The 13,506-nt window shown below is 37.4% G+C and overlaps 1 protein-coding gene across 1 annotated transcript; it reads left to right on the forward strand.

Annotated features, from left to right (window-relative positions):
• The first annotated feature begins 2,023 nt into the window (after window positions 1-2,023).
• Window positions 2,024-13,151, forward strand: LOC131144140 (uncharacterized). The gene is made up of 7 exons (XM_058092561.1): window positions 2,024-2,648; window positions 7,887-8,027; window positions 8,116-8,481; window positions 10,636-10,878; window positions 11,340-11,432; window positions 12,331-12,531; window positions 12,634-13,151. The coding sequence occupies exons 1-7, from the start codon at window positions 2,322-2,324 to the stop codon at window positions 12,844-12,846; spliced, it is 1,584 nt and encodes a 527-aa protein (XP_057948544.1). The 5' UTR covers window positions 2,024-2,321; the 3' UTR covers window positions 12,847-13,151.
• Window positions 13,152-13,506: the final 355 nt, after the last annotated feature.

The raw sequence follows: 13,506 nt of genomic DNA on the forward strand, positions 1-13,506 counted from the left end.
CAAGCTTAAAAAGATTAGATGTTACTGCCTATATCAACAAGGTGTACCTTTCTTTTCAAGAGTCTTCCCATAAGAACTCCACGGTTAAGCGTGCTTAGCTTGGAGTAATTTAGGGATGGGTGACCTTCTAGTAAGTTTTCTCAGGAAGTGTGTGAGTGAGGACAAAACACACTAAAAAGGACACATGTTGGTCTGTGGGGCTAGTCATTAGTCAGATAAGACCTGCCCCCCTGTTGTCTAGTTCAGGTGGAGGAGGAGAGATGCAGTACTCCCTGGAAGAACCAGGTGGGGCGTCACAAAATGGTATCAGAGCAATCACCCAGTTGGAAGTGTGATGAGATTCACATCTTCAGGGTTTGGAAATATGGGTCCGCAACGAGGACGTTGCGTTCTGTAAGTGGAGGAGAATGTGATACCTCGTGGAAGAAAGGCTTAAAAGGATTAGATGTTACTACCCATATCAACAAGGTACACTTTTTTTTTCGGGAGCCTTCCCACAAGAACTCCACGGTTAAGCGTGCTTGGCTTGGAGTAATCTTGGGATGGGTGACCAATGGGAAATTTTTTTAGGAAGTGTGTGAGTGAGAACAAAATATACTAAAAAGCATACGTGTTGATTTGTGAGGCCAGTTATTAGTCAGATAAGGCTTGCCCTTTGTTGTCTGGTCCAGGTGGAGGAGGAAAGACGCAGTGCTCCCTAACAGATCCAGGTTCGTGCGTCACACGATCGCCCGAAGTTCTTCAGTGTATGATCCGGTAGACCGGATCATAAGGCCAGTTGACCAAATGGCTCTAAAATGGAAAATCGTTTGAGGTCAGTTGATCGAACCTCAATTCAATCGATCGGACCTCTCGGGTTTCACTAATAATAGTAAGAAAACGACTTTATTCTCAAATATAAATATATTTTAAAACCCCAGCAGTCACATAACGATCATATTTCTCTTTTGCCTATAAATACAAGGCCAAAACATTTGGAGAACACTTTTGAATCACTTTTGATTATCTTGAAAGCAGCCTTGAACATCTGTTGATTCATGAGCATTCTTGAAACACATTTTCATATCATTTTGAAGTTCTCTTACTCTTATTTTTGAAAACACTTTTGGAGAAAAACTTTTGATCTATCTTGAAATACTATTGAATCGTTGAGCTTATTTTATATTCACTTTTCTCACATCAAAGCTCACTTCTCTTAATCATTTCAAAAGTCCATTTGAGCAAATCATTTCCAACTCTATTGAGCTTCATTCTTATCATTTGAGAGTGCATTAGAAAAGTTCTTTATTTGTACGTATCAGCTCTTGAAAGAGCATCCATTTTACACAAAACTTTTATTTCCATTCGTTATTTTGCGATTCGGGTTTGAATCATGCCAAGCGGGGGTATATCGCTTAGAGAGGTATCTCTGCCTACAAGGAGAGATTACAGGTATTTCCGCCCGAGTGAAGGAGGGTTGTAAAGGTAGCTTCTCCTTGTGAAGAAGCAAATTGTAGTGGCAACTCTGCTTTGGTTGAAAGGAGAAGGATAGTGGAAATCCTCAAGTGGTTGTCTTAAGGCAAGGGCATAGATGGGTATAGTCGAACCTTATAAATCACGGTGTCATTTTCTCTATCCTTACTCTCTTTAAATTTCTGCACGCGTATGGTTATATTTATATTGTTGTGATTGTTGCACATGCTTTGAATTCAAATTTGATAAAGATGGTGGATCGGTTAAATAGTTTGACCTAATTTTTTTTTAAATAACCAATTCACCTCCTCTCTTGGAATAACACAAATCCTAACAGAAATATCATTTTATGAGAATATTTTTAATCTCGTTTAAAATTTTATATAAATTATTATTATTTTTTCCTAAACTTGAACTGATTATCAACATGGACGCATTTAAGTGTAGTTTTTTTTTTCTCACAAAAAACTAACTTATAAATTTGACTAATTTTCAATAAATTTCCATGTTAGTTTTCATAAGGTTGTGAATAAGTTGCCCTTTATAATTTTCAAATAAAATTGCAATTATTGGAATGGAGCCAAACCTTTCAGCTATTCCCCACAAGATACGAAATCCACAAAGTGTGCAGCTTCATTTGAGGTTCAAAACGTTTGAAAGCGTACGCACAGAGACTCCTCCGTCAACTAACAAAGTCAAGAGAGCATCGTCTTTCCCTCCTCTGGCTCTACCCCTATCTCCGATCGTCTCAGATGGATCACGGCCTTCCCATCCCCGGCATTCCTCTCGGTGCCGCCATCTCTTGCTAGGGTTTCTTTCTCTGCAACTCAATTGTTCATTCTGAGTTGCATCGAGAAGGCGCGCGATCCATGGCACTGTTCCATCGTGGCCTCGTCTTGGGGCTATTGTGCCTTTTCGGGTTAGGGTTAGGCTTGGACTTTGGGCGCGCTCTGAAGGTGCCTTTTAGGGCGAAGGACGTGCTCCCGGTTCTGCCGCGTCAGATATCGTGGCCTGTCCTTAACACTCTTCACAGCGCTGTTGATTTGCTGCCTTCTTACATTGGGTCGCTGACTCCGGACAATGGATCAATAGACTGGAAAGGGGCTTGCTTTTACGACAACCGAGCTTGGATCGAGTTTACCGAGGGCAATCGCAGCAGCGAACACGGCTTGGGCGGTGGCGTTATCTATCTCACGGTTTGCGCTTTGCCCCTACATCCGAATTGTTGAAATGCTCAAATCATGTTTGTCTTGTTCCGATGCTTGTATAATTTAGTTACGGTCCTTCTTCTAACAAGTTGCTAGAGTTAATGATGTAGGACAGCTGGGATATGAGAGAGAAGAGAGATAAAGAAGAAAGAGAATGGGAAGAAGTGGGGAAGTAGAAGAAGAAGAAGGAAGAAGGACGAAGGAAGAAGAATGAGAAGGATTTTGCAGTAATGGAGAAGGGATAAAGACACATGAGGGAAAATGCAGATTAATATCAAATTGCTAACTGAAAATTAACCACCCTTTATTTAAACATCCTTCAGTTAACTAAAAACACATGTAAAAATCAATCCCGAAAAGTACAAAATAAATAAAAAACCAATGAAGTTGTGAATTTAACATATGAATCCTGGAATTCTAAGTCTACGCATAAGGTAGGTCTGGGTCTGTCCTCCATCATACACCTTTGGCTAAGAGTGATTTCACTATGGAGATTTTGACAACAAGCTTTGGAGTCCTCTCACGAACATTGTCGTCAGTCAGTCTGAAGTGGTTCAGCCTCTCCACTAACCAAATATCGCCAAAAACCACTTTAAGGAGGAACAATATATCTATAACCCATGATAGCCTCGGGCATATCCATGTCTGAGAAGTAGGTGGTGCTTAAGGAATTGCAGAAAAGGTGGGAAGATCAAAGCGACCCAATGAGGTGTCAATCCTCCACATTAGAAACAGGACAAATGATCGTATGGTAAGGCAATCACACTAATATTTATTAGGTCCAGGTTTCCGAATGGCAAGGAGTGGGCCAATGGCACAAGCATGAAGTGTTTTCAAGAAATTTATGGTTTAGCATTTAAGTCTAGTGTGAATCAGGAGACTATAATCTGCATTAAATTATCTAACCCTATGATGTTCGTTAGTAGCAAGTTTATAATCCACATTAATTATGCAGGTTTAGCATGCATGTGGCAAATAAAAGACTCTTCTTAGAAACATGAGAATCTGGTGGTAAAAGAACAAGTTCAATGGGTGCATGGGTTTTCTAGTCAAATATAAACTCAAAAGGAATCTTACCCACTGACAGACTCATAAAGTTATTATAAGCAAAGTAAACAATATGTAGCACTAAGCTCCAATTGGCTTGTTTTTCTTCTACTACACATGTAAGTAAATGATCCAAACTATGACCATCAATTTGGGGATGGCAAGTAGAAGAAAACATCAAATTAGCATTGCACATTTTTAAATTATCTTCTAACTAACAATCTTGAAGTTCCTATAAGACACATGGAACTCAATGAGCCATCTTGTTTTGAACAAACCTCCCTGAAGAAGCAATTTAATTATATGTGATGTGTTAGAGGTCTTACTACACTGGATAAAATGTGCTATTTGGAGAACTGATCAATTGTAGCAAAGACAAAATGAGGAAGAGAGGTATAAAATCAGTTATTGTGGTCTGCCCCTTCTCCGGACCCCGCATACGCAGGAGCTTTCACTGGGCTGCCCTTCTAAGTATAAAATCAGTACCGTGCCTAGATTAATTGGCTGATAGGCATGACGGTGGGAGGTTATCCTAATTAGATCCTTTTTTAAAGAAGGTTAATAGAATCCCTCCTCAACTAAGGCAATGTTTTTATCTCTACCCAAATAACAAGCAAATCCACTGGCATGCAACTCCCAAACTGGGAAATTCCTGAAAGAACTGTAAGGAATGGGTACTCTAGTGCCTGTGAATATGTAACCTTCATGGATGAGAAAGTCAAGATACTTTCTATGCTTACCCTCAGTTGCTGAAAAATGAGTCTAGAATCAGGGCAAGCATAACTCCCATCGTTCAAGTTCTCAAATCGTATGACCCTGGCACTCATGACATGAAGCAGGATTACAACTCTGCTAATGCCATTAGATACCTTATTCTCAATATCGGAACTATGTTTAAGAAAAAAAGATATACTCATTAGGGAACTCTACCCAACCAAGTAGCACTCGGGGAGTAAAATTTTCATTTAAAAAGACACCACGAACTTGTAATTAATTCTGGGAATTTGTGAATGAAACTTTGGGAAATATTAAAATAGACACTTGTGAAATTTGTTTTAAAAAAAAAAAACCAAAATTTGCTCCTTGTTTTTCCTTGTTTTTAAGTTTTCTTTTAAGTTTCCTAAATTTCAGCCAGAATTTTCAAAATTTCGCCCAAAAATTTTTCAGAAAGGAAATTGAAGCACATTTTTATTTTGAACTTCCCCAAAATCCAAAGTTTCAACAGAAATATTGGTAGAATTACCAAAATTTGATACCATAGTAGCACTCAAATATTTCTATGAACTTTAATATTGGCAAGTCAGTGATCAGAATGTACAACAAACTCCTACGATAGAAGATTGTGCATCAAATGATGAAGGGATCCTTATATCAACATAAAATCCTTATATCAACATAAAACTCTTTATCATGTGTTTTGGTCTTGTGTTTGTACTCGGGAGTTTCTCATTAAAAATGCTACTTGGGTCAACAATCCACAAATCTTTCTAAAAGCTTCCCCCCCACCCCCCTTCATATGGTAATTAGTGATGGGAGCCAAAATAGTGCCCAAACCCCAAATAAACTGCTTATAGAAAGTAGCCAAGTCGTCACAACTACAGATCTCAGAAATAATCCTATGATGGTTGTTTTCCTTCTCTTTCTTTTGTTGTTTTTATATTTTCCTTTTGGTTTGTTCCAAATTTTTATAGGGAGACGTCTTATTCTCCTTTATGCAAATTCTTAATCTATTAGTGAAACCTCTTCTTTTTCTATTAGAAAATCCTAGGCTCATGGGACTCTCCAATGGGTCTAGTCTTTTCAGGATCAACTACCATGCACAAAAAGAGCACATTAGCACTCTGAACTTCAAGAAAGTGCATTTCTTGAGGTTATAACTTGGCTTCTTTTCACAGTGACAAAAACCCTGAAAATAATGTACGTAAATGCTCCTTCATGATCCTACCATGGAATTGTATATTATCAAAATAGACCACCAAGGGCCTCATCAAAGTTCTAGGGATGTTGAAAGGACACAGGGCATGACCAACAACTCAAATAAACCATTCAGGGTCTTCACTCATCTCTTTTGTGTCTAATTTTTATTGGATGTTATCTGGTGATCAATCTTGCGCTACCAACTAGAGTATCAGGCATGTCCTCAAGCCTAGATATGGAAGCCTATACTTGATGATAATTTTATTAATGATTCTACTATCTATGCACATCCTCCAAGTTCTTATAAGGGCTGGTACAGCACATGAGATAAATCACAAGAGATGCCTCATAGAGCTCTATTTCAAGAGCTCTTTTACTTGTCTATTCAATTTAGAATGCTCCTTCTAACTCAACTTATGGTGGGGAAGATTAGGTAATTGGAACTTGTAATCAAATTGACGGCATGCTGAATATCAGTGGCAGCTCACAAGAAAACTCATCTGGGACAACATTGAGAAATTAGTCAACAGATCTATTATAGCAGGAGATAACTTGCATGCAGAATCTCTGACCTACAATGGAGTTTCCCTGCTAACAGCTGCTGATTACTCACATTTTAAAGGTGTTCAATGCCCTTCCAAAATTACCTTGTAACTGCTCTTTTCTTTATCTAAAAAGAAAAATGGTATAAATATTTGAAATAAAATTGCAGCTATCCTTGTGAAACTTGAAAATAGGGAGTTGGAAGTTTGGAGCATGCATAAAGTTCTAGCCCACTTCTTGTAGTGGAAAATTTTATTCTTTAAGAGTTACGTACTCCTCATGTTATACCATTGGGGGATCATTTACTATTTTCCATGTATTATCCAAACTGAATTGATGTTAATTTTCATTTAAATGAATCAGATAAGAATTGTTATTTTCTGGTAATTTGATCCATTTATCTACGTAATCTGTCACAGGTTATCTGATCAGATCCCCTTTGCTGTGTCTAAATTCTCAATGCCATCAATTATCTCATTCTCATCTCTAGAGTACTCAACTGCACCATGAAGGAGATCTAGAGTGTGCAAAAGTCCTAGTTTGTTCTGACTTGCTTGAATGAATTCCTACAAAAGTAGCCTTCAAGTACTTCTCTTTGGCAAGGAACTTTTGGTAGACATCCTTAACAGTCTTAGGAAAATACAACTCACTGTCTCGTAATTGCCTCTTAAGACCATTAAAAACCTAGTCACTGAGTGGCATTTATCTTGTGCAAATCCACTACGAAGCATAAGCATCCGTATAACTACTCATAGCTGAGGTTGGTTTATGGTCAAGAGTTGTCCAATTAACTGATTCCTACAGGAGGGAGGATACTTCTCCTTCAATCCATTTATCATGATCTCCCATTGAGTGATGGGGGCCTCCCCTCAGTGTTGGTGGTTTTGTTGAACATTTTACCAATATTGGTAAGGTAAATTAAACTTTCTCCTCCCTTATATGACATACCAGTCTAAATAGTCCTCCATCTTCTTCATCCAATCTAAGAAGGTGCTAGGTAGGATCTAAGAAGTCTCCAAAACTTCAAACCCACCTCTAGCTGAGCGGAACTTGCTGTTGAGGAGTCCTTGCATCAGTAGCTGAACAAGAGAAGCCCCAAGAGCTAGAGAGTTGAGGCATGCAGAAGTAGCCTTTCTCAAAACTGCTGAACAGAAGGTTAAGAGTTGCATTTTCTGCTCTCTTTGGAGACTGAATGCTGTCTAAGAGGGGAAGGAAGCCTTTTGCGGAAGGAAGGCCAAGAGTGTGTTTTCTGCTCTTCCTGACTCCTTTCGTAGCTCTTAAATCTTTTTGATTGATTTGTTTACCAAACTTGCGCATATGGCTTAACCCATAAAGTGCATAAAATAGGTAGAAGCTAGCTTGATAAAGAAACATGTAAGCTGATTGACTTAGATTTTAGAACATCGCAGTGTAACTGTTTCACTTGAGACAGGTCATGTTGACATATCATTCAGGCATGCACCCCCCTCCCCCTCTCTGTGAGGTTATACTTTTATCTTCAGAGGGTTGGAAAAGCGCATACAAAAATATAATTTTTTTTCCCCCCTATAAAATATGAATGAGATTTATTAACTATTACTAAGTAATTGGTTTAAATAATTTCATGTGTTAACTTATCGGATACTTTGTGTGCTCTTGTTTGATCTGATACCTTGTATTTGTTTGCTTGCTATGATATGGTTTCAAGCCTTATTCCCCCAGTTTTTTTTCCTTCCACAGACATCTGCAGCCCACAGCTGGACATGTATGGATCTGTATGTTTTTGCAACACCCTATAGAGTTACTTGGGATTACTATTTCTCTGCTCATGAACATAAATTAGATCTTGGATCTTGGGAAGAACCTGCAGAGTTGGAATATGTATGCTTCAGTTTGTTTTTGTTCATTTGGATTTTATGTTTGATTGCTTCAGAAGATAAAGTTGACATTTTCAGTGACCATTGAGCAGGTAAAAAGGCATGGAATCTCTGTATTTCTTATGCCGTCAGGAATTCTGAGGACGTTGCTTTCTTTAGTGGATGTATTGCCTCTCTTTTCGAATTCTGCCTGGGGTCAGAATGCTAATATTGATTTTCTGAGGGAGCACATGGGTGCATCATTTGAAAGACGTCCACAGCCTTGGCGTGCAACTATCAATCCTGAAGATGTTCATTCTGGCGATTTTTTGGCATTGTCGAAGATCCGTGGTCGTTGGGGCGGTTTTGAGACATTAGAAAAATGGGTAACTGGATCATTTGCTGGTCACACGGCAGTTTGCCTGAAAGATGAAATGGGCGATCTTTGGGTTGGTGAATCAGGACACGAGAATGAAAAGGTATGCAAGTGACAATTTCTTAGTTTAAAGATTAAAATTTAAATCAGAAGAAGTTAAAGTTTTGGTTTCAAGAATTGCATATTTTTATTTCCTTTTAGTAGCAATGGTTCTTGTTATCTTCAGGAGGCTGTGTTATATTTGCATATTGTTGGATTTTTTATGTTACATTTGTATATTTTTGTATTTTTTTTCCCTTTCCCCTATTGATGTTTAGTTAAGAGCTTAGAAGAACCTACATGGTTCCATTACCCATAAAAATATTTTTTTGAGTTTATATGATTTGGAAGGTACAAGTTCTCTACAATCTGTAAGTTGTTCTTTGGTCATAAACACACTTATCTCGTGGTTCTTCTCTTCCTCCTGACTTTCTGTTTTTGTCCTTCTTTTCTCTCTGTATAAATTTTTAAGAAGCACAGCTGGTATATAGTTGCATCATGCTCTTTTACCTTTTCATATTTATTACGAGTTTTGGAGATCTGGGTATGTTCTTGAAATTTTAATTTGTCGAGCCAGCAACTGTGCCCAGAATCCTAGTTAATCATAGTTCTTAATGTGGTTCAGTTTCACAGGGTCTCAGTGAGAAGAGAGATGGGGATAATGGAGAAAATTTTTCTCTTTTTTATTTTTTGGGTGTGTTGTTGTTGGGATGGGGTGGAAATTGTGTTGTTTGAACTACAGAAAATAGCGTTGATCACTTTTTTCACAAGTCTTCAAACTTCAATTGAAAAAAAGAATCGAAAAAGGAATTCGGTAATGTGGATAGGTTGCTAGGGATGGTGTAAACTCCCTATTTTGTTTATGAAAGTTTATTGTAGTTTAAAACATTTTATCACAATATTTTTTTGCCACTTGTCCTATGGTGGCATTGACCAGCATTTTGCCCATTATATTTAATTTTGACTCTTTTTATTTTTACTCTGCAATAAAAAAATTCATATTTTAAACTATAAAATATGAAATATTTTAAAATGAAAAATTTTAAATATTGAATTGAGAGGCCCAAAGCTCATATTTTGACAACACAAATTGCAAATTACATTAAATTAGCTTTAGGCTTGACTTGAGTTACAATTAATGTCAATGTTAAACCAATTACAAATCCGAACATATTGAAGGCCTAGTTAAATTAGAAAATTGAGCCCAATCGAAATGCATTTGAGCTCAAATCAAATTCAAACCCAAATCCAATATACATATTTGACTCAAAACACAGTCCATGGTGCAAGTACAAAATGTATGTCCCAAAATAAAATCCACACAGCTAGACACAAGTACTTGAATTGAGTACTTGTGTTAGCTATCAATAAGTAGTGTTTGGTTTACACTTAAATAAGTACTATTTCAAAAAGTTCTTTTTCAAAATTGCTTTTTTTGAAAGGAAAATAAGTATTTTTTGAAGAAGTATTTTTTCTGAAAAAAGTACCTATTTGAAGAAGTGCTAATAGTAAGTAATCTCGAATTACTTTTAGATAAATAATTTTTTGGATAAGTATTTTTTTTTTTCCACAAAAAAACTTTCCATAAGTAGTTCCAAAGAATCCCACAGTTCCAGACTCTAGCCATGCCCAGACCTAGACCTAACTGGGCTTTTTGCCACTCTGAACGATGTATGCTCTATTCAAACTTGAGTGGATAAGTAGTCTAAACTCTGAAGATGTCGAGCGACTGGTATTTGGAAAAGAAGCACAAGTATATCAGGAAGTATAGCGACATTGCACAACTTATTTATGTCCCAACACTTGCGGAGACATTTAGGCCATCAAATTTTTGCTGGATTAAGGAGAGTCAATTTCAAGTTTGCCTGCCATTGCTGTGCATGTGAGTGAAAAGTAACTTTGAAACCTAGAAGAGTCAAATTGCTGATTTATTTATTTATTTTTGGGTTCAATGTCCTTTTTTTGGTTGGATACAGAAGTACTGTAATGGATTTTTTTAATTGACAATTATGTTGAGGATGTTGTGTGGCATTTCTCTATTCTTTAGCAGTCTGAACATTGAACATCATACTTGTAAAAGAAACAAATATCATGTTGAAAGTATTGCAGTATTTTCTTCATTTTTTTTAGCACTTTAATTGTCACTGCACTGCTGTTGCAGCACGCTTGCTTGAAAAATATGTGTAAGGTTTCTTGTCATGTATTGTTCATGTTGTAGGGTGAAGAAATTATTGTGGTTCTTCCTTGGGATGAATGGTGGGATTTGGCTCTTGAGGACAATTCTAATCCACATATAGCTTTGCTTCCTCTGCATCCTGAGCTGCGGGCAAAATTTAACAATACTGCAGCATGGGAGTATGCTCGGAGCATGTCAGGCAAGCCATATGGTTATCACAATATGATATTCAGTTGGATTGACACCATAGCCGACAACTATCCACCTCCTCTCGATGCTCACTTGGTATTCATTTCAGCTGAACATTCTTTTTGTTAGGTTATAAATTATAAAATCTGAATTATGTTTCTTTTCCATCAAGCACTGAGCTTGGCATGAAAATTTTGGTGCATTACTTGTTAAAGAGTTCTGGGTTTACTTCCTTTGCCAAACGCCTACGGCTAATACTTTAGCTGACACAGGATCATTAGACATGGTTTTCCTTTTGGGCATTGCTGTGGCATGATAGCTCTTTCATAACATGTGAGAGGTTTGCACAGTCCAATGTGCATGCATGTGTGCACACAGGCAACACATGCTTGCAATGTGCATGTGAAAGTGTATAAAATCGTGACGTATGCCAAGCACAACTATTGCAGACAATTTGTGGGTCAACTTGCGTGCACTGCATCATATTTTCAATTATAAATTATGAGTATAGGATGGATCGTGCGGATTTTCGCAAGATTCTTGTGTAATGTTTGCAGGTCATTTCTGTCATGTCTATGTGGACTAGAGTGCAGCCAGCATATGCTGCGAATATGTGGAATGAAGCTCTAAATAAGCGCCTTGGTACTGAGGTATTGGACCTTATTCCATTGTTCACTTTTTTCCCTTTTAACCAAATTCAATGAAGAGTTCATCATTTTACTTTTAGTTGGGATTAATATAAACTAGAGCTGTAACATGGAACTGTTTATTCTGCTTTCCTTTTTCTGATTGAATTCATCTAACATTCAATTTTAGTCAGTGTCGATGTGACATTTTAGCTGAGTCAATGTTGTAGCATCCAAATTTACATCTTGTGGGAAATCATTGTGTTGGTTTTAGCCCTGGATTTGTAGATTATATTTTTCTGTTTGTATTTTAGAAGGTTGCTACTGAGGTTCTTGAAAAGATAATCAAAATAAATCTGTATCATTGAGCTTTCTTTATGATCATGCAAGAAGATCTCATCATTCTTGGTGGGTGCAAAACCCTCTTTCAGTCTCTCCGCCTTCCATCAGTTCGTACCACTGAGAATAATTTTTGGGGGCAGAATAATTGGTAATTGTTTTTTGAAATTTCATCTTTACATGCCATGGCAATGTTATTTTGATGAACCATTACGAACTCTTCTGCTGTGCATTCTTTGACCCTTGCAAGATCAATATTATGAGATCACATGGGAATCTAATAGATCACAGTTGATTTTATCCAATGCAAAATTGGAGTCAGAACAAGTCAAACTTTGAGCAATAAAGGACAGTGTATGTTCTTACGGATAGCACCTACTTAAGCCTGTGAGTTGTAGTAGTCACTAGGATTTTGAATACACGTAGATACTTGCAATTTTTAAAATTGCTGGATATTTGAGCTGTTATTGAAAGAATGCTTTGAACTTGTATGAAATTTCTCATGTACCGTTCTGAATTTTCTTAGCTTTTTTCTTTACATATTACTTGATGTCACATTTTTCACCTGTTTGTTTTTCTTCAGGGCCTGGACTTGGTTGGAATTTTAGCCGAGACTGAAAGGCGTGGCATTAGCTTTGATCATTTGCTTGCCATTCCAGAGCAAGATGAATGGGTATACAGTGATGGGAAATCTACAACATGTGTTGCCTTTATCCTTGAAATGTACAAAGAGGCAGGAATATTTGGCCCTGTTTCTAGCTCAATTCAAGTAACTGAGTTCACTGTAAGTGTTAAATGCAGTGTACTTTACGACTTAAATTCAAATCTGGAGGGACAGTCCCTATTTGATGACAACTATTTGACTTGGCTTTATTGTTTCACACAGATTCGAGATGCATACATGCTTAGAATTTTTGAGAACAACAAAACCCGCCTGCCAAGTTGGTGCAACAATGAGGATGACCAGATCCCATTTTGCCAAATTCTGGGTGAGTATCAAATGGAATTTCCCCAGTATAACACAATCGAGCCATATGCCAAGATGAATGAAAATTGCCCTTCTTTGCCCCCTGTTTACAACAGACCTGTACACTGTTAGATTTTAACTCGACCTAAAATTTGTTCGAGTTAATTGGTCTTCCTCAAATATTTGGTGATGCTGCCCAAGCCTTTTTTACACCTTTTATCATTTACTAGGTTATAGAATTTCCTTGGTGTGCCAACACTTTGAATTATGCTTTGGCTTCTACTCAATAATGAGTTTGTAAATATTTGTTATTTAAGCACATGCACTTTCTTCCCTTTGGTTCTCTCAGTTGTGTCTGCTGATCAGACTGCTGCAAATTGTTGAAGGAATTCTTTTTTCCTTCCAATCTAAATCCATGCCAGTCCTGTTAAATTTAACAACTATTAGCAGTGGTTATAATTCATTAACATGTTTGCTTTGTGGAATGGAATGAGGTTGGAAAGAAGTGGAATGAAGATTTGAAGAGGCGGCAATGAAATCAAGCAAAATTCAATTCCATTCCTCTTGATTTTATTCCATTTTTATTAATAAAATTTTGTTTTTTTGGATTACGCACTGGGTTTCCACGTGTCCGTTTTACGGTTCACGTGACTAATCTCGTGCCTCTTGAAGCTAACCCCACAACTCTAAAGGAAGGTAAATTTCAGGAATTCAGGGACGGAAATGAATTCGGGAGGGTTTGAACACTTGATCTCGTGAGAGGCATTTTCGCAGCCCGCATTATCACTTGAA

The sequence above is a fragment of the Malania oleifera genome, chromosome 12 (assembly GCF_029873635.1).
Source record: "Malania oleifera isolate guangnan ecotype guangnan chromosome 12, ASM2987363v1, whole genome shotgun sequence".
Classification (NCBI taxonomy): domain Eukaryota; kingdom Viridiplantae; phylum Streptophyta; class Magnoliopsida; order Santalales; family Ximeniaceae; genus Malania; species Malania oleifera.